The sequence below is a fragment of the Gymnodraco acuticeps genome, unplaced genomic scaffold (assembly GCF_902827175.1).
Source record: "Gymnodraco acuticeps unplaced genomic scaffold, fGymAcu1.1, whole genome shotgun sequence".
Taxonomy (NCBI): Eukaryota; Metazoa; Chordata; class Actinopteri; order Perciformes; family Bathydraconidae; genus Gymnodraco; species Gymnodraco acuticeps.
The window spans coordinates 553,703-576,503 of NW_022990646.1; the positions used below are offsets into that span (position 1 = coordinate 553,703).

At 38.9% G+C, this 22,801-nt stretch overlaps 1 protein-coding gene across 2 annotated transcripts in view; it reads right to left on the reverse strand.

Moving 5' to 3' along the window:
* The window catches only part of LOC117554747 (matrix metalloproteinase-17-like), a 66,394-nt gene that overhangs the window by 39,447 nt on the left and 4,146 nt on the right, over positions 1-22,801 (reverse strand). For both annotated transcript variants that reach the window (XM_034229237.1, XM_034229236.1), the window contains 2 exons: positions 3,855-3,987; positions 3,588-3,723 (listed from right to left, as the gene is read on the reverse strand). In XM_034229237.1, coding sequence (XP_034085128.1) covers positions 3,588-3,723; positions 3,855-3,987 — 269 coding nt within the window. The remainder of the gene's footprint in view (positions 1-3,587; positions 3,724-3,854; positions 3,988-22,801) is intronic.

The window sequence follows — 22,801 nt, forward strand, 5'->3', positions numbered from 1 at the left end:
AAAACTATGGAGCAGTGAAGGACTGCACGCTGACTGCTGCACATGTTGGCACTCTGCGTCTTCTTGCAGAGTTGTATTTGTATTCCCGCTGCACATACCTCTCTTTTCTTGTGAAACAAACAGCATTTCATTAAGATACGCGTGGCATGCTGTGCACAGACTGAAAAACATGCATTACTATGGGAGAAGAGTAAGCTGACTGAACTGCAATCATTTTAAATGTTAACTTATTTAACAATCAATGTGATAAACGATTAGGATGTAATCATGACTCTTATTGTCATTTTCTAATACCAGGGTATCTGCAGGAATCCTGAAGTCAAATGTCATATCTTTTAAGACCCTTTCCATCCATTGTAAGACCTCATCGCCACTTTGAGTTCTAACCGGTTACCTTGGCGACACACTTTACCTCACATTTACTATATACAGTATTGATTGTCCTTCCTCCTTATCTTCCAACCATTTGGACGCAAACTTGCATTTCCTCATATCGATGTTGTTTAACAACCGGCGTAAACGGATGTCCTGTTCAGATGACGTCAAATCCAACGGGATGCCATAAATAAACTACACAGAATCACACTACACACCTACGCAATGGTTACATTCAGGCAGACTGTAGAATACAACCTCTTTGGACAATTTATATACTTATTGAAAACAAGCTACAAAATGTAATACCTTGGAAAATGCCATTTAATAGCCTTAATTTTCACTAAATTGATTGATCAACTTTTAATACTTTTTAAGACCCCGCGGACCCCCTGAATACATTCACTAATCATACTCACTTATGAACAAACTCTCTTAAACCTCCTATATCAAACCTTCTAAGAGACTCATTTAGAATTGGGGAGGTGTAGCGCTGCACGAAGAGTGCTGTCAAAACCAAAATAGATATAGAGTAATATTTTGTATTTTGTGCCAACTTCCAGCCTTTGTGAAAAAGAAACATTGAGACATTGGGGACTACAGCAATTGTGTTTTGAGTTTGATTAATACGTTTTTGTTATGTGTCTTATAATTATGTTATCTGAATATTGTGTTATCCTTCTCGGTAGCAGGAAACATTAAATAAGTTTATTTTAAATGAACAGCCTACATTTGAATAATACAGCGTCCATAAACCATTTAATGTATTGCCCTTATTGCTGGGCAGTGAATTGATAAAAATGTAAATACTGATGCAATTTGTACTCTTTGTTGCAGGCAGTGGTATAAATACTTGTACTTTTCTTTAATCCAACTGATGAGGTGGATCAGGACTGTTATATTTAAATGGCTGTCAAATTGCATCCGACTCATTAGCTATAACACACTATCTCTATTCTCTCAGCCCTGTTTCCGTATAATCTAATAAAGCAAAGATACCATGAAGATATTAGAAAATAAGGTTCCAAACCAAGCAGTGGGAGAGTTGTTATGCACAAGTGCTCGAACATTCAGCTGAAGAATTACAGAAGCAGATAGCACGACCAGAGAGAGGTGGTCGATCTATGCAGAATATCAATGCCTTGTTGTGGCGCTTTACAAGAAATCTCTCTGGATCTGAAGCCAGCCCAGAATCCACAACTGTTTTACAAATCTGACTGCTGTGAATACAAAAGGTGCTCCGCTGGACTGGAGACAGACCGGTCTTATTTCAGAGTGCGGTGAGCTGACGGGAGCACGGTGGATGATTGGCAGCAGTACAAAGAAGATAAACAAGTTTTAGCCCACCAGCAGGGGAACAACCCTCAACAACCCTGACAGAAAACAGCACCTAAATACACCCAGGACTAATCAAACACACAAGACACAGGTGAGGGGGGAGGAGCAAACACAGGGCACCAGGTGAACACAATCGGGTAATCAGCAGGAGGGAACAGAGAGACCGGAAGCAACAGACAAGACGGGGGTGAACACTTCTACAATTAATGCAATTTAAATACTACATCAATAAATAGTATAAACTATGTACACATGTGCAGATATGCAATGCCAAACTGTACAATCACGCTAATAAAGTGCAAACTGTTCACTACTAAGTGCTGAGTGACATTATCTCTGTGCACAGGGAAGTTGTCGTCATTATACCCTATACAGTACAATGATTATATAAACATGTTAACGAGAGCTCTAGTAACGGCGTCTCGTCATTATACAGCTCATTTAAAAATATTCTTCTCTTTGGCATTTGTTGGATAAATGCACCACTTCTTGCAGAGCTTTTTGGCAGGTGATGTAAAAAAAGTAGAAGACCATTTAGCTGCAATTTACAAAGGGTGGAAGGTTCTGCACATCAACAGAACAGAGAAATGGGATTACATTGCAGGAGTGCATTTTTGTAATGACTCTGAAAACATAGATACACTATATATATAGAAATCTGAACAATCTGTATCTTGTTGCAATAATGAGACAATTTTCAAAAACTTGAAACAACATTGTATTTTCTAGTTTAATTAGGTATCTGAGTCTTTGTTCAGCATTAGAGAGGACGGGCGTGTGTGTTGTTTATTAAAGGACCCTGTAATCAGCTTTCAACTTTTACAAAATGCCGTTCCTTTGAGCTAGAATTGATCTGGAGAGCAAAAGATTTCCAGTTTGAGGAAGAGTCCTCTAATCTAATCTATCAAAGGATGCACAGATGGGGCGGGGAGTGATGGGATTTATTGCTGACTGCACTGATGTGGAGTACTGGATCTGGATAGAACTGCATTAGGCTCAGGTAAACAGATCTGATGCAAAAAAATACATCCTTTTTCAGTGGCCTAGATAGTACTGATAAATAGTGTAACCTACTGAAACATTTTTCAGCTAGTTTTTTATCCATCTACAGAGATATGATGTTTATTAGACGAGTGTTTTTAAAATGTAAAATGTGCTAGCTATCAATTGTGCAGTTTCATAAAAAAGTTCATATCTACAGATTGAGACCATTTGCAATAAAAGCATACAACATTTTCCACATTATTCCCTTCCCTGTTAGCTTTGGATAAGTAAATCTGATGACATATCAACGTCAAACTGTCCAAATGTAATAGAATAAAATGACCTCTTTAAATATGTTGTTGTTACATGATTCAAATTGAAATGTGCTTTTTATTCCCGCAAATTTTGGATGCAAAGTTTTATAAAACACATTTCACAATTGGCATCTAAGAGTACAAATGGAGGTGAGCATATCGTATCGTCCACACGGTTCCGTCGCGTGCTTCAATGGAGACGCTTCCCATTGAATGGGGTGACGTCATGCTTTGCCGAACTGCATTGTGGTTCCGTCGTGTCGCTTTGCCTCTGTTGCTCGTGCTGAAAGTTGAGAAAAGTTAAACTTTTTCAAGCTTCGATGGAAGCGCCAGCCAATCAAATCATATGCCAGTACAAGCGCCAGCCAATCAAATCATATGCCAGTACAAGCGCTAGCCAATCAAACCGTGTGCTTGTGTGTCCGGGGCGGGAGATTAATGTTGTTGGTCGCGCGGCCGGCAAGCTTCAAAGCGACGGAACCGTGTGGCCAATATGTTAGAGTAATGGTTGTTACGATTTAAAGTCTCAACGTTCACCCCTGTATTGGCCTTTACTGTACATTTCATTGATCCTACCTCCAGGATAGATGCCTCTTATCCCATTTTTTCTGAGTTGCCAGGCTTCGTTTCCTGCGGCCCACTGTCAACTCGGTGTCAGAAACATCTGGCAGGGAACATCTGGGTGTTGTCATTAGGCCCATTGTGGCTTGGTCTAAAGAGGAGAGGAAGTTATGGTTGGTAGTGTTCTGATTGGGTTACAGTCTTTCATTCACTCATCTAAGAACATGTCCTTCATCCATCCACATTAGCATGTGATTGCCCCATAAAAACACGTCCACATACCTAAGACTCCGGTCTCCTTCAGCCCTCCGTACTTCTGCATGGCTTTGATGGCATTGGTTAGGGCCTCCTTGGTCTGAAGCTGACCAGTCACCGGGTCAGGGGGCGGGAGGTAGCCAAACTTACTCAGCCAGTCCTGGAAGGGGAAGAGCAGACACAGAGTTCAAGAGTAATCCCAGGCATGTCAAGGACTCCAAGTATCCAAGCTGCTGAGAAGGTCTGACACCTGTTCATTTTTACTGTCTGCGGAGACTGTTCATTTTTACTGTCTGCGGATGTGTCTATGTACATCAAGGTAGTGTGAGAGCTCGAGCAAAGAAGCAATTGTACATTCGGATGATAGAAATTATTATCATTTGCAAGCCAATGTCATTCTGTATCTACAAAGATAAATGACAGTACCTAAGGTTTTTGTATGCGAGTGTGTACAGAAAAGACAGGAAAGAGAGCAAGAGGAACATTCATGTAGTACTTTGTGAATAAATGTATGCATTTTAGACCACCAAGCAACAAGGAGATCTCTATTTGTTTATTTTTATACCTAGTGCTTGTTCTCAATAATGCTTAAGAGCTGCACATGGTGAGGGACATTTGAGTCTCTAATTGCAAAGCACAGAGTGTTGCTGATGGAGCGTAACAGTTTCACCATCAACACAGACAATCAAGATCAAGATACAGACATCTAGTTACAATTAATTTGATCTGAATTTCATTAAGGGGAAGAAAAGTTTGTTCTGTTACGATCCATTAGCCTCAACCAATCTCTCAAACTGTCGATGACACAGTCGACTTATATCTGGTATTTTTCCCTGGCGTTATAATGATTTTGCTATTTGGAATATTCAGAGATAAACTTTTGCACAAAGTTGCATTTAAGTTTTATGCTGACAAATCAAAAATGCTGCTATAAGTTCTGTGAGAAAAAGTTAAAAAAATTGCATTATGGTGTGAGCTAATGTTATCTCCCTTTATGGTATTAGAATATTTGTTTGAGGTTAAGCATAATGTTTTTTTTAGATGGCTAGGTTATATAGGTTATTAGGCGAAGTTCATCAATACATATGCTTTATTAACAGCTTGGTTGTTTAAGATAGGAAAAAAAGACAGCATTGAAAATGAAAAGGTGGCATCAAGACTTCTGTAAATGTTGTACAAATTCACAAGAAATATGGTCAAACTAAATGAAAAGCCCTTCATAACGGTTTATATGCAATTCCTTTTCCATTTGAGACCACAAAAGTTGCTGCCAATCAAAGAAGTCCAGCTGACATTGACTGGTTTTGCTTCATGCAAGTTGTGACTGATGGTTGAAGTGATGCTCTTTTCTCTGTTGCCTTACCCACCCCTAAGATCTTTCTTTGTCTGGTTTTTCTCTTCTTCTCATCTGTCTTGAAACAGCTAAAGCCTCCTCTTCACTCCCCAAGCCAATAAGGTGGTGACAGAGCGATAGCAAGGCATCCCTTCTGTATTGACAACGCTGGAAAAATCCCATTAAGTGAATGCTTTAGGTCCAGTGAAGGCTGATATGTGCCTCCTCATCCTTGAATTTGCCATCCCTGCACAGGGAATTTAAAATGTGAACCAGAGTATCATCGGGCAGGATGAGAAAATGGGAGAGTTCAAAGGCTTGTAAAGAAAGCCAGGAAGTCAAATTGACTATGAATCTGAAAGAACATTAATAATGTGGTTTACAAAAGTAAGTCAAGATTTCAAAATACATTCTATTATTTATTCCACCTTTCAAGCATGATCTTAGCTAATTCTAGTTTAGTAATCAAGTTATGTTATTTAGGTTAGTGTAGCAAGCATGTGGGGTAAAGAATGCTTACCTTTCAACAAAAGACAATTCTGGAAATGTCAGTATGCATTCCTTGGTCATTGAAATTGTTAATTAAATATTAACTAAATTAATTGATAATAATTGATACGGTTAAGGCAAGTTCAATTGCCAACATGTGTTGCATTAGCTCCTATCCACATTACCTGTGTGCTGATCATGTCCAAACTGCAAACAGGAAGTGGGACCTTCCAATGGGCCTTTTAGTAGAGGGAATTTGGACTATACCATGAGCAATCAATTAAGGGGGTTTCATTGCCTCAAGGTCTTTTTGAAGTTTGCAAATAACTTGGATTGTTAATATTCTTATGTGAGGACAATTATAATAATGGTGATACATTGTTTTTTTAATGTTTACACAGAATTGTTGGATTATGCAGTAGTAGCAGTAGCAGCAGCACTTCCTGAGAAGAAGCTCCAAAAGAGTAGTTCATAGTTGTTGGTACATTTTTTTTACAGTATGATGATCTGTATCGTACAAAGCTAATTTAGTAACTTCAAACTACCATACGTACTTATTACCATCACTTTGAGTACTGTCAGGCATTGCAACATTAACTTAAGCCATGAACAAAACCTTCTTTGGGGAGAAGGTTGTAGTAACCAACATTTAAAACAAGAGACACATTGTAATAATAATATACATTAAACGTTCTATCAACCAAAACTAATTTAACAAAACCCATGTGTACTGGTGCGAATGTACATGCATCCAAAGAGACAAGAGGTTCATTTTATTTTATGTAAGAGAAGTGTGCTAGCGATGAATTACATCTGCCCCGTCTACTCCACCACAACTCCTTTTCAGACTCCTGAACCCATTACATCAAACTTTTTTGTGGAGCCAGCAACTAATTTAAACCCTGACATTGTAGCTCAAAAGCTGTAAAAGCTGTCAACAAGTTCAGCGATATACAGGGGTGTCACTGTGTTCAGGTGTTCTTTAAAAATACTAAACACAAGTCATCTGAGTTCAAACGGAAACAAAAGAATATCAAAGCTTCCTGGATAAGGAGAACAATAAACCTACGCACACTTTCAGTAAAAAGCAACAATAAACCCTGACAGATAATAGAAATTGACAGTTCAAATATACAACCACAATTGGAAGACCGCAAAAGGTTTACATTCATCTCAAATGTATTAAATCACAAACTATTGTTGCTGTGTCTTTTGGGGTCTTCACACTTAATATAAAAGAGAAATAAAGGAGTACATTCGGAGAGAAACACAGAATCTACAACAAATGTATCTCTCCAAGGGGTCCGACAATTTGATCGCTAATTTAGATGCACACACACTCGGTCTGAATGCACAAAAACATGTGTGACACTGAACTGCATCCCAAAGTCTTTTTTCAAGCCGTTGATGCTTCCATATTAACTTGTTTGACTCCACAATTGCAGCAGTGTTTTTGATAGCTGTGTTGTGTTCTGAGGGTGGACTCTCACTATTTTGTTCCAGAGTTGTGAAGCAGAACTAACAGAACATCTTAAATGGCAACGTGTAAGGTTTCCTTACTGCTTCAAGCGACAACACCCCCCCCTTCTCTTCTACCGCCATGTTCTTCTTAAGTTTTTCTCTCTTTATGATCAATTATTCAGGATCTGTGAGTATGTGAAAGAAAGATAGACAGAAGCAGACTTATAAAAGTTACCCGTCAAAAAAATAATCAAGACTTTATTAGGTCATTTGAGGAAAACTACCGGAAAGAACATTTCTCTTTGAGTTTGATGCCTTTATTGTGTTGAGTCACACTTTAAATGTAGCTCGTCTAATATGTCTCACTGGTTGGTAGGTTTCACTGGTTTTAGACAAATGCATAACAATTGCGAAGACACTCAGTCGGGGCAAAAAACCTTACGCTAATGCACATTAAATTGAACGTGTTTTTTTCAGTTTTTTCAAATTAGTAACTTATTTAGTGATGGAATATCTAAGGACATGATGAGCAACAATATATCTTCCTTATATACTTTGCTATGCAAGTCTAGGAGCTCCTTTCAGTACCGGGATTTCCCTAAAAACAGCAATACAATCACAAACTACAACCTGGCCTTAAATGTAGAAACATTAAAGAACAAAATCTTCTCCCCTCTCTTTCTGCAGTAGAAAGTCGGAGCACTGGCTCAGCTGCAGTCCAGCAGCCCTGGAGATATTCATTGACTTCAGCAGTGCAAAGTCTTGCTGACGTGGGGTCTTGACCCCGTGTCCCAACTCAGGCCCGGGGGGTCCCAACCACTTAGCCTACTATCTGATCAAATTACCTGTGCAGTCCTGGAATATTAACATTCAGTTTTGATTGATGTGGTCAAGCAAGACTAAATAAAAAAAACGAAGAATATTTTTGAGTGAAAGCCGTGAACTATCTATTCAAAACATGACTGTCCAAAGGTTACGCAGATGGCCTCACTTTTTAACATTTTAAGTTTGATCCGTACAAAACAGAAAAGGAAATGTTGACATTTTGCAGATGGGTATACACTGGACTATTTCTTGGTCCGCACCAGTACGTTTCTTAACCCCCAATGTTTTATGGGCAACTTGTCCGGCCATTTTCTTCCTTTGAGATGTACTGTTGATAAAGTTAAGGATAACAGCATTTTCAACAGCAGCACAATTCACACATTTTCCACTTAAAGGAATACCTAAAAATGATACTCCTACATCTCAACATTAAACAAAGGATCCAAAAACGGAATTCACTTTGAATAAAAGGCGAAAAAAATTATTTATTTTACAACTCAAGTTTATACAGGATAACGTGAACATACCATTTTATGCCAACATGTTTTCAACTGCACTTATCAATAGTATCTGATCAGAGATACTCAGATTAGCATGGTTTTTGAGTGTTTAAGTATTAATACAAACGTTTGTTGTTAAGTGTCATTAACAACAATTTACTTATTAATAATAAAATCACTTAGATATACTTGAACTACAAAGTCTCCCACAAAGCCAAGCCGTCAGAAACTCTTCAGATGAATCCCTCATTGACTCCTTTGCAGTCATGTTGGTGAGAAATGTCATTAGTGGTGCAGAGTCCCCCCCAGTGCTCTGCAAAGCCACATACCCGTGCTTTCGTTCCTCTTTTGGCAGTGTAATTTGAATGGCAGCTATGCAGCATTTAATCAATCGGAGCCCCACTTTTCATCACCGTCAATAAGCTGACATTTATCATTCGCTGTATACTTGCTGGGAGACAGGGCTGCGCTGATGCACTTCACCGTGGTACAATTAGACAGCCTCCTAAATCAAACTCGCCTGTTGATGTACCACTGCGCACAACAACAGTCAATTCTCCTCAGCATGTTAGCCCGGCAGATTCTGCTTTCTGTCTCTTGGCAGTCTTTCCTTTCACATCTGTTGATCAATGCCTTGGTTGGATTATATGATGACATTTACCAAGAGAGAATACAAATATGTCAACTGTCAGAGATGTTACTGTTTACAGTCAGGTAGCTATCCCTTCTTTGATATCTATGGCTGTAAATAGCAATGTAGGAAAATAGCATTGTTTACATCATTGCTTACTAGTAGTGTTTCTTTACTATCTTTGTTGGCATATTGCTTTAATTTGTGTAGATAAGTGGAAAAGTATGAAATCAGATGATGACATTTATGAATAATTTACATATTTAATGTGACAATGCATTTCATTTCCATGTCTTAATACTTTATTTTAAAATGTAGTAGTGAACAAGCAACCATTTGATATTAAAAGTTACTTTATACCTAATTCCATAGGATATGTTTATAAAATCCATCCCATAAGTCATTAAAATGCCTTATTTATATTCATTCATCACCATAAAAACATGCATAAAAAGTTGTTTTAGATAGCTTATATATTGCGCACAGCAACTCTTTACCAATGGTTTATGAGACCCAATTATCCGGACATATTTTATGGGGATAAATTCTGTACTTCAGGACAGATCTACGAAAGCACATAACCAGTGTTGCATATGTAGATGTGAAGCATGGAGATGGATGATCACATACTGTATATTTACTCCCCCAGTACACAGAGGGCTTCCTTCTTCTACAGATATGCACACACTTTCTCTCTCTCTCATGTCCTGACGCAAGAGCCCATGCCAACACATCACACAAACATACATTAAAATGCCTTATTTATATCCTCATAAATCAATAATTCACGAAAGACATAGCACATGCTTAACACATTCGGCCCTCCACTTTCCACAAATGCGTACTTAATTGAGGTGTTGACGAATATTATAGGGTTTGACTTACTCCCAGTCTGTTCTGCAGTGCATCTACAAGTGAAAAACAATTTATCTCTGTAATCCTGAACCCTGTTCCTGTAATCATTTAATAAAGTAAGGAAAGAGTAGGAGGAAGCAATGCATTCGTAACAATATTGAAAGTTAAAGAATACAGCTCCAATAGACCTTAAAGAGCATTAAAAGTATTGTAATTCATAGTGCATTATGGTAAAGTATACATAAAGTATGTCGGTAAAGCCCTCATTAGCAGCGCTGTCTGACATAGAAATTACTCCAGACTTTCCCCAATTCAATATTTTAAATGACTTGTTTCTTCATAGCAGGTTGAAGCTAAAACAAAGTGAGTCAGCTGCTCATTGCCATTCTGAAACAAAGCCGGTGAGGCGAGCCGAGAATAAAACATATTTGAGTTAGAGAAGCCAAGCTTCATGTGTGTGAGACATTGATTAATGTGGGCGCCGATTTGAAGTGTTGCTGAATTGCAGATGCATTAGTGTAGCGTTTGAGACGGGAGAGTTGTAGGTGAGGAAGGCTGAGACAGTGTGTGGTGATTTAATACATTTTGCTTCAAGGTGTTTGGATAATGCAAATGCATTTTAAGTCAGTTGTAAAGAATAGAGGACTGAAGGTTCTGAAAACACTTTCTACAGCAGTGGTTCCCAACCTTTTTCCCCAAGAGCCCCCCCAAATGACTCCTGTTGGAAGTTGCGCTGTATGCAGAAATTAAAGGACGGCGCAAGTGGAAACAATTCACAAAGGGATTCAACTGTTTAAAACACATGTTCAAAGTAAGCCGGATTTTGCCGATGTGTTTATGTGGATTCAAAAGTCGTAAATAATCTACAAAATGGAGGAGACCGATCTGATCGGAGCAACTGTGACAAATAATCCAACTGAAACCGGCATGGACAATGACTGTTTTAAAAATGCGCTTATCCAGACAAGCCCAGTTTGGACACTTTACGGGCAGAAGAAACATTTATATTAAAGAAAACAAATTATACATTTCTGTCTTTTTATGCCTTTAATAGCTACAAACTTGAATTTGTATTCAAATTAATTAATCAATTATTTTGTATATTTTATTGTAATGTAGAGACAAGGCTTTTAGTGACAATCATGTATTGTGTTACAATTATATATAAAAAATAATTATAAAAAGATAATATATATCTAAATATGATATTTGGCCTCAAATCATCTGAGGCCTGGCGCCCCCCCCTGCGCCCCCCAGGTTGGGAACCACTGTTCTACAGCATAGGAAGTGAGAATTACATTCTTTTGAAAGTCCAACTGAAATCAGATTTATTCATCCCTTTTTGCAGTCAAGTGTCAAGAACGTTTGCTTTTCAAGCTTTTATTAAAAGTTATTTGAATTAAAAAGGGATAATTGAAGTTATTAAAGGAAAAGGACCAAAGATTAGCTTTGGTATAAAACTATGGCAGTAGAAAAAGAGAAAAGTAAACAAACGTGCGCTCCTTGTCAACACGTATTAGCCAGACAATGTGATGCTAGCAGTTGTATTGAGAAGTATGGGCCACAAGTATTACTTTTAAATATGTTTTAATACCGTTTAATGAAGTTGAGAAGCTTTAAATACTGCTTAATGAAGTTGAGAAGCTAATTAGCCATGTAGCCTGCACACAGACGTTAGCAGTGGACTTTTCCCCAGTAAGTACTGTTGTACATTGATTCATTCAGCAAGCTATGGTGGCATGAAATTGTTCCATTATTCTAAAACCCCAACACAGCCTGAAAAATGTTCCTTTGGACCAAAAGCTAATTTGTCCAACAGCCCCTTACCGAAAACAAACGCCCAAGCTTTCTCTTACGAGACGTGTGCAGGATGTTGTTTAAACCATGTGGCTTGCATAGAGCAGCAGGCAGCTAAATAACACTCTTAGCTAGACAAAGTGCCTACATAGTTCCCACAGATCTTGAAAATAAAGTAGGGGATGCCATCATGAAAACAAAACATACATTTTTCCTTTTTAGAATCTGATTTTTTCTTACGGAGAACACAGTCCTTGATTTATATAACGGATATGCATGCTAGCAAAGAAACAACAACATCCATTTAGTTTTCGTTTCACTTATATGACAAATAGCCAAGTAACCAAGCCTTCTCTTCAAACTATAGCCGTTTCTGTATTGCTTGTGTTTTATTGTGCAGAGATTGTTTATGAAAAAGAACCTGCGAATAGCATGGATGCTAGTAAAACACAAACAGTATTTTAAAAAATGAGCTTGATTTATTTTGAGGTAGATAAACACGCAAGTTAATAGTTTGTCCTCCGTTTTATTTGTACCCACTTTATTGGACCACCTCTCTATAGGCATTTCACACTTGCACCATATCCTGCATATTTTCCCTCACAACTGTTGAGTTGAAGAATGTGCTTCCTGTTTCAGTTCAAGCCCCTGTTAGCAGCGGCAGACTTGCAGGTCAAAGGTCATTGTTGTTCAAATCTGACCTGCAAATAGAAAAAAACTGCATGTTGTTTATCAAATGTATTTATCATAATTTGAACACTTCGGTGTACTATACCATTGCACAGTTTGTAAAATATCACACTACCAAACTAATATAATTTCTCATACTTCGCTCTTTATTCAATTATGTCAGATCTGTGACATCACATATTTTTCTGGTCATTTAATGTAATTCTGTCATCTGGCACTGACACAAAAATATATTCCTGTCACCATGGTGTCACCAAAGCAATTTCTTTCATAAGCAGAATCCCTTTTGCCCCAGCATGTGGCCTCCTGTCCCACAATACCTCCCTGTTTAGCCCTAATGAACAGCTGCTAAGCCCCTTCATCTTCAACCTCTGACAGGAAATGACTGACTGGGAGACATTTAACCTCATGACCTCACTGACCCTGAAAAGGTCATAAAGTAGCACAGTCCATTATAGTGTTTACATTGTTCCTTACTACATTTGAGCATGAGGTCAGAACTGTGCCCGACCTCCTGGACTTTTCAACGGTTACGAAGCTGGATTAGAGTTGAAGGAGAAAGTTTAAGGGGTGAATTAATTGGAAAAGTGAGTGCTGTGGCATAAAACGTTTTGAGATACAACGTGAATCCATTAATTAATGTCAGTTAAAGATGAAGCTCTCCTTTGCCTCTCGGGTGCCCTATCCCGACAACAGAATGTGAAGACTTTTGTTATTGCTACTGGAAGAAAGAGCTGGGTGTTCAGGGCAGAACATTTACATTTCATGCACATAATGCAAAATATATAGACTTACCGATACAGGCATAAGCTTAACAGTTGCGATTTTGACAATTAAATACATACATTACTGTTCAAAAGTCTGGAGTTACCCATTATATTGATCTTTTTTTTCTACTTTCAACAATAACATCTAATTAACCTTAAAAAAACAGTAAAGTTCCGACACTAAATGTACTGTTTACAACTGAAAAAGCTTTGGCCCCAAAACAAGAAGCATTAAATGATTCAATCTAGGGGTCAATGGCCCAACAGTGTTGCATAACCTGATAATACTGTTGGAGCCTTTTCCCCCCCAAATACCCTTTGATTTTGGATTTGTTTTATAGTCCAGAAAAGTGAAATCGGTATTGAAACACAACAATGTCCTCAATATTTTTAGTTTTCTCCTATCGATGATATTCCCTGATGCAATTCTAGTGGTGCTTACCTATAGCCTGACCTTCTCTTTTCCTTTCCACTTCTTAAAAAGGCATTCTTTTTGCACTCTGCACTTAAACAGCAACCTATTCCAATTGAATCTGCACACATTTGTTTGCCAAGTTTCCAAATCATTTTACCAAGTACTGTGATTTCTTATATTTGTATTTAATCGTTTTTCAAAAAAGGTGTTTTTTCTGCCCTTTCCATTTTTTGTTTGGTTGAACTTCTGCAGAGTTTTTACTAACTTTTAATACAAAATAAAATCTCTTTGTAAAGAGGACATTCTGGGACCTTAAGTATGAAAGACCATTGAAATATAGAAAGTACTCCTCGAAGCTATCTGACCAGGCCTTTGTGGATGGTGATTTTCTTTTGAACAGCAGCGTATCTTTTTTATTTCAGTTGACAGCTAAATCCTTAAAGTGGTGACTGCATATGACAACCATCATATTTGGGATTTGTGCAGGATCCGCAGTATCTGTCCAAGCATGGCAAAATGAGCATTTTAAATTAAGATAATTTTTCATTATGTGTGTTTTTTTACACCCTAATGTTGCTAGGTTTGCATGTTGACTTCAATTCGGTTTATTGTGAGTGTTTTTTTTAGAGTTAGCCAGCCACATAAGTGTTACCAATATATTTAGCTGCCACAGAGGAAATACATTTCTGAGTGCAAGACTGTCAAAAGCATATCCTGATATCTTTACTGCAGAAATTGACTTGGAACCAAACCAGCAGTGGGGAACATTTGTAGTCGTGAAATATAATAATGAGGACTGTAAAAACAGTTGGACAAATTCTATCAGCAAGTGGTTTACAGGTTTCTGCTCTTGTACATGTGAAGCAACTGGAATCACATAATTTTCCAAATTTTCTTTCGTTGTTCAGAAATTGAGATTCAAAGATTGAAGTTTTAGAAGAACAAAAAACTATGTTGGGTTGCTCAAATTGAATTGATCAAATTCTGATCCATGTCCATGAATCGTATCCATCCATGTCAAATAGCGATATCCAGGCTACCAAGACAGGAAATGCAATCGAACCCGATTTCGGCCACTTTATGATGTCATAAGCATTTTTTGGTTTATGTAACCATTAGCCAATAACCAACCAACCAAGGTAACCCCCCCCCCCCCCTCCCTTATCACCTGAATCTCCTCCTAGAGCACCATTGTGTTCTTTTTAACCAAATCTCTCTCAGAGGGGCGTGGGGAGTGGCTCCTTGTTTTCATCTAAAGTAACAGACAGAGAATCAGCACTTTTGAAACAGGGCTGAAACTGAGGGGATTATGGGATGCTAAAATTATCTGTTTGGTATTTGGAGCCAAACACTTCAGAGACATGTTTTGTATATATCTGAGACCTACAATATATTGATGAAAAACAGTATAATAGGCAGGGCTGCACATAACTGGTGCGCAGGTGCGCATGCGCACCCTCCACCAAAAAAGAGCACCGGATCATTTGAAAAAAGGCTCATTTGCGCACCAACATTGAGAGAGAGAGAAGAGAGAGATATTTGCAAGTTGCATAAGAACTGGTAAAATAGCAGGGTATATAATTCGCTAGCTATTTAGGTTTAATTGTTTTAATCCGTCCACGAGCACGACGGCATCTGCGATCCCTCGCTCTACCCCTCGCTACCGCGTGAAGGGTCTGCTTTATGCAGACCCTTTTTTCACATTCAAGCAATCTTCTGCTTCTTATGTTGCTCTCCGCCAAAGACATTTCTCTCTGTATACCGTATTCTCGCAACATCCTTGGGCGCAAAGATGCTAATATTATTCAAAGCGGTTGTAGCAGCTTCCCATTTCATATCAGCAGCTTATTCAGAGAGAGATGGTTTACTTAAAGTATTACACTGGGATGATGCGGGATGCAAGGAATGAAACCTTTGCTTAAGTATGTTTGACTGAGAAGCTCCTGGAACCAAATGGCACATCCTGAGCTCGATTCACTGAAGAAATGAAGAACGTGGTCTCATTTGTGCAAACAGATAAGATCAAAGAGCGAGAGTATAGGGGGATAAAAGAGAGGGAAATTGCGGGTGACATGCTGCCTGAATTACACGTTTAATCGAACAGAAAATTGAGGCTGGATTGTGAGTCGGTGGAAGAGGGAGAATTAATCCATGCCTGGAAATCATTCCTCTACTCTGATGCATTCCCCACACCTTACCCAAAACTGCTTCAAATTGAACATGACCTCTCTCTCCTTCTTTAAACATTTTCATGCTAATTGTGTACTCAGGGTTTACTCTTGCAATCTTTATCCATCTGTCTGAAACCCTCCAAGTGGGTGATAAATAAAGCTGTGCCACAATGTAAAAACATTTTACTTTTAGGGACATCCTATGTTGAATTCAGATAGGTATCACAACAGTGTTAATGAGTTTAAATAATTTAATTCAGTCAGTGTAACAAAATGCCAAAGTTGGATTGTTTTATTTAGAGAGAGAAAACAGAACCTGCAGAGTACAGGACTGAACTACAGTTATATAAATGTTTTGTTTTTCAAGAGAACCTCATGTTCCAAAGCTGCACTGAGGTCAACAGGCAGCACCTCTGGAAAGGAATCGGAGGAGGTTGTGAGTAAAAAATCACAGACCAATTGTGTGCCGATTGTTTAGGTGACCATGACGGACAGCCTCAACTTGAAAAAAGGGCAAACCCGCTCTCTTGTAGATGTTAAAGGTTATTTGTTGCCGACTCAAAATAAATAAAACATCCACAGAGAAGTGGGACCTCGCATTATATTTCAACTATTGAATCCATCATTGCACCAGAGTCCCTAAAGTGGGAGGCCCCATAAGTTATGCCATTTACATGCACAGATCAGAAGAAATACAATCCCACAAATAATTAAAAAAGGAGTGCTCACTTTCCATTAACACATTACCCAAAAGTTCCATCACAAGACACCGTATGCTCGATAATCCTCTGTCATTGTGCTTTTGGAATTTCAATGATCAGAAATGCTAGTTTGATTTATCTGATTGCTTTCCACGGATACACCTTTTCCATTTTTTTTTAAGAAGACCAATGTTGACATGTTTTTAAAATAGTAGGCCGAATGGCATGCCGAAAAATGTGTTGCGTAACAGATGTTTGAAATGTTCCTGCCTGTTTCTTTAAAAGTCGATCAGTCTACTACTGGCACAGCCTGTAAAACCAGTGTCAACAAGATATGTCGACTTGTATTTGTGCTTCTATTATTGATTTTGCAAAATGTGCTCTTCTTTTTTTTTACCGAAAGCATATTTTGATCTGTCCTCTTAGCAAAGTGCATGTATTTCACTGTAGGGAACAGTGAACATCGATCATCAGTGAAACATTTTGAGTTTCAGCAGGAAGCACAACTTGATGTGTGGGAGAGTACAAATCTGAATCCGGTTTAAACCACTCACTGCATTTAACAATGTGGAAATTCAGTGAAAATAAAAAACAAAGAAACAATGTGCCTCATTTTACTGAACAGATCAGTACATCCACGCCATCGCTTTCTTTTAGCCCTCAAATTATCCGGCCCAGTTGATATTTTTAGCATCGTTTGTGCATACATTATATAATGTTTCCTGTGGATCCACAATGGACTTGGCACATTGTCGGCCTCTGCCTAACAGATATGTGACAAAGCTTCCGTGACAAATAGGCATCAGGAAAAATAAAGTATACACGTATAAGCCCTTATATTGTTTACCAGTGGACATCAAAGAACAAATAAATATGCATCGCAGCAGGAAAATAAATGATGCTTTCCCGTGACCAGATTGTTTAGTGAGGTTTAAGGAGTAAAGAAAAGTAGTGATGTCAGTCAGAGTTTTGAGCCTTTTTCTTAAATATCAACAATGAATCTCAATATATTCACACATGACATTTGTTTTATCATCTTAAAAATATAACTTTTACCGTCCCACCTCAAATTCAATGTGGGTTCGGTCGTTCAGGAAAAAAAAAAACCCTGGGGACATTGTTGGGTTTGGTTTTGTTGTTTAGCACACTTGAGTTCCAGGTAATGAGTTGTAATTCGACTGCTTTCCTCAGATTGTTTTCAATAAACATAGAAGACAGACAGTTGAGAAAAGGCACCACAAACTATAAAAGTAATCCTTTACATTCTAGCCCACTATGTTGCAAGCAGATGGCAGGCACACACTCCACCCCGTCGAAAAACGCTCAATCATTTCAGGAAGAATTTCTCTCTGCCACAGACACAATGAGTTTATAACGAGACACAAGTCTGACTTGTTGAAAGGATACAGTACATTGTGATGGACGTGTGACACTCCGTTCCCATCTAGCTAGAGGTGTGAATGTCATTTCCAAGACACCTGGGAGGAAAATGTGTCGTCATTTTCATGTTTGTGTGTGTGCGAGTGTGACAGCAGGGATTACGATGCGACTGTAAGTGAATCATCTAATCCCAGGTTTAGGAACAGCTGGTTGTGCGGCGTGCTGCGACTCAACTACTGTCTGTCCCTGGAGGCAGCAAGGAGGAAGATGGGGAGAAGGAAATGTTAGGAAAGAGGTAGAGAGGCAAAGAAAAGATGAGAATACAAAGATAATTGATTCAAAGAGAAAGACAAAAGAAGAGAGGGAGAGTGAAATAAGGAAAAACAATAAAAAGGTAATTGTGGAAACTCATAAAGTGGAAAGACAAAAAAGAAGTTAAGGATGCAGAAAGAGAAAAGGGAAGATAAATCAAGTTATTAGGAGAAATCAGGATGAAGCAGAACATTGCACAATGCATTAACATGCACCGCAATAAGCCAGGGCCGCATTAATCAAGCATTTGTAAGCAGTTTTATGAGTAAACTGTGCGTGCTCAAATTGCCACACCAAACCTCATTTATCAGTTTCTTCTTATGTCTGACAGTGTGTGTGTGTGTGTGTGTGTGTGTGTGTGTGTGTGTGTATGTGTGTGTGTGTTTAGAGGCACTCCTGACAACAGAAAGCTCTGCCTGAAGAAAACGCCTCAGAAATACATGCACCAAACACACATTAATCTTACACGGAATTAGCATACTTGTTAGATTGATTGCCAAGTACTAAAAGAGCCAACCCATATATTGTTTGCAATGATGCAGACAATGACGGGCCCTTCTGTTTCTGATGATAGGACAGAAGGGATTTTTATTCAAGGACTTCTTCTTTTTTTTCGGGGACTGCAGGAACCTCTGCTGTGACTGTTAATCACTGCCTTGTTTGCCATTGGCGATATTTGCTTTGTCTGTGCCAGCAGCAACTAACCTCCATTTTGAGAGGCCAGCAAGATACACCAGTGGCATCCCTGTGTACGTTCCAGTCCTATAAACTCAGGATGTTTAATTAGTGTGGCAAATCTAGCTAGATTGCACAGAAGGCACAAATACAATCCAGCAAACACTGTAATCATCGCACATGTATCCATTGCATACAACAAATCCTGATTTGATTATCAAACCTTGTATGTCAAGTCATAAATAATCATAAAACAGAAGTATGGATGGATAGATGGGGGGATATTTCTGGTTCTAAGTGAAGGAAAGACTTTGAAAAAATGTCACCAGAGATTCAAGATAAACAAACGTATGGAGCCAATTAGGACATCCCCCTGTAACTTAATTCAAGAGGGACAAGTTTGAGTGTCTCCAGTGAGGGAAAAAAAGCCCCAAACCTTCTTTGAAGTTCTTCTCTCTATGGGCGGTCATGTGGCATGGCATCGAGCCAAAGCCCACAGACACAAGGAATGAATAACGTTTGCCCAGTGCCCCCTGACAGAGGATAAGGGAGAAGACTGTAAAGGGAATACATATTTAAACCTACAGACACCTGACAAATGATGACTCCCCTAAAGTCAAACTTCTATTTGTTCCTTAACTTTAACTCTGCACATCTCAAAGCTCCACAGTTCCAAAATTGGAAAACAAATTTCATGTGAACAAACGCGTCTATCATAATTGTTTAAGAAGGAGTAATATTGCTACGGTCACATTTTAGGCAGGGTATGAAGAGGCTTCTTCTTTAGCAGTTGGATTAAGTTGAGTTTTGAATGCATCACCTCTGGGTAATCGCAAACTACATCAAAGCGAAAAGGTCACTCAAATTGATTTTCTGTCAAAAGCTCAGTTAATCAATATCACATGAAGATGTTTTTAATCTCTGTGGCTTAAATGGATATAGGAAAAACATCAATCAAAAAAACAATTGACGTAAACCAGGAATAGTGAACGTCATAAGAAAATGTTACTATATTATTCCACTAATGAGTATACAGACTAACGATACAAATAATAATACGTAGCTTTGAAACAACACGTTTTTACAATGCTATGCGTCTTTGTAATTGCATTCAACGTTTTAGGAGGGAATTTATGAGCGTGTATTTATGGATTGTCCTTAGGTTCAGTTCATAAGGCCCACACGAATGCCACGAAATAGCTGCCATGTGTTACTATAACGCCCCTTATAAAGAAGATATGTCTCTCTAGTGTTGGCCGAGGAATGCCGGCAACTGGCATGTCAACAGTAAGTCTGCACATGCAGAAATACACACACATACATGTCATGTGTGTTTGTCTCCATATGTGTTCAACTCTGTATTTTTCAAAACCAAAAAGAGCCTGGCTCTATTCAGAAAATATAACCCTGGCCTGCAATTTCCACAAAGAACTTGAAACTCAGCAGACTGTTAGTGGCTAATGATAGGAAGTTAAGTATCAACACTGGACTAACACACAGTGGGCTTAATTTCCAGTTATAGTTGGATGGAGATGTATCTTATTTCAACCACCCACTCAATCTCTCTCCCGCCTAATTCTCTTCATTTCACTTGGACTTTCTGCGAAATGGGATTATGACAGTCTTGCAATTGACTCTAAATATAAGCGATAGCCCCCTTCCCTTTATTTCCCCCCCCCCCATCTGCTCGACCATGACTTGTTAAGAAATGACAAATGAGACCATCTATGAGATCACCAATGTGGCGGCGGCACACACGCAAGCAAGCATACATACATTTATAAAAAGGGACACATGAGAAGAAAGTGATATGCACACACGCAAAACAAAACACTTATTACTATTCTGCCAATTTCTGCAAGCAATTTCAGAGTAGCTTTGTTGTTGATTTCAGGTTTCCTTGATGTACTATTAAAGAAGCCTATTGGCAGGGATATAGATTATTTTGGGCTTTAGCATGGAAGCCAGCGCAACACCAGAAACCACTGTAATTACAAGATCTGCTCGGCACTTTGAATAGCAATGGCAACCAAAACCTTGATCTGGTCGAAGACAAGAAGGAGAGGCGGGGCGCCCCGGGTTAAAATAGAACTGTCCACATGGAGTTGATTTGAGGTTTTCTATATGGGGAGCCCGGGAGTGGGTCTGCTCAAGTAATGAAGTCAGTTCAAACCATTGGAAAAAGACTTTCGCGTGCAGCTCTGTTGTGGCAGAGAGCACCCACTTGCCCACATAAAAAGTACATCACTACCGTACAAAACTGCCAGATATTTGAGATGTGTTGACCATTTTCCTCAAGAAACTAGAAACAAATAATCTGGTATGATTCAACTTTGAGTTTGTGAGTCAAGATCATTTAAATCATTCTGCTTTTAAACAAACAAGCTAACAGAGAGATGAATACCTTGTTTATTTGTAGATCACATAAAATACCCTTGCAATGCTTGAACAAATGTCTCCAAAATGAATCTTGTGGTCACTAAAAACATGAAGCAAAAGTGTTGCATCCGTCTCACATCAGTCCCTCACTGCCATGCTGCAGTGGCCGTCAATACAGTCCTGCCTCAAATCTTTGTTGAAATGGCCTCTGAGGACATTATAAACTCTTGACATCTCCTCAGAAACATGCAACTCTGGAGAACTGTAACACTTCGCAAAACTGTGATGACAGATTGGATTAGAGTGGATTGAAGGACTGGTTTGCTTCCACAGTTACTCCCTCTTCCTGAGAAGCTGTGAATGTGCTACATATTACACGCTGAACTGTCTCCTGTGTCAATCATTGCGGCATGACATATTCCATCTGCCACTTGACGATACATGGGAAAAAAGGGTCCTTGCCCTGGATATAATCATGATATGGCGCTACAGGAAGAAAGGTCACACAGCTTGAAGTGGGATATCGGTGCTAAAAGTGTCCTAATGATCTGGGATGACACGACAAGGAAGAAAAATACAAGGGAAGTAGCATGCTGTGCGACTTATTAAGAGTTTTTCCCTTTACTTGTTCGATTATTTGCTCGTACTCATCCTCATGCGTTACAGTTATCGACAGCAGCTACCTCAAAACATCTTATGTAACATTACAAAGTGAACTCTCTCATTACATATTCAAGAAAAAGTGACCCCAACTCCATGATGATATATATTCTCTTCCTTTTTATAATTTAATGCATTTCCTTTTGAGACCCTGCCTCGTTCATAACTTATTTCAGCAAGGAAATTCCTACTGCACTCTCCCTTGACTGTCACAGCGTCCCATTTTCTTTTTGAGCCCCCCTCCACTTCTGGGCCTCTGCGTGTAATCAGAAGAACCCATGATGTTCTAATAGGAAAAAGCCTTCTATCTGGATTGGAAGAAGAAAAACTGAAGGAAGGAGACTGAAGGACTGAGGGGACAGAATATGATACTGGTGAAATGCACAAAGAGAGAGCTAATGAGGGGTGGTGGTACTGGTGCCGGGCAGGCTCGTTGCATGAGAACTCAGTGTTATAAGGTCTAGCGGGTAGGGAGACCAAGTGGGACTGTTGGTGGGAGGAGGCGGAGGAGGGTGGCGTCTAGGCTTTTTTCTCTTCTCTCCCTCTTCTATTCCCTGAATGCAAGAGCAGATGGTATTCCCATTGAATAAATCATAAAGCAGAATGGGAATCAGAAGCAGACTGGCAGGGTGTGGTGGTCCCATCAGGCACACAACTCATTTTCTATTTATTTCCTACAATTCATTTGGTGTACACCTATCCAGCAATGTATTGATTCAATATAATCGATTTCGAGGTGAAAACATTGATACAAATCGCCTGTTTGTCGAGTTTTTGATCAATGGTCAGAGGGATTATAGATGGAACTAGCAGTGACATTACAGCTGTGTGTAGCAGTGAGGCGTGTCCACTCCACAGTTGAGTTTATTTGTTGATGAATAAATGCTATAACTCTACGAAGATAGATATGTCTGATCTGCTGCTGATTAAAGT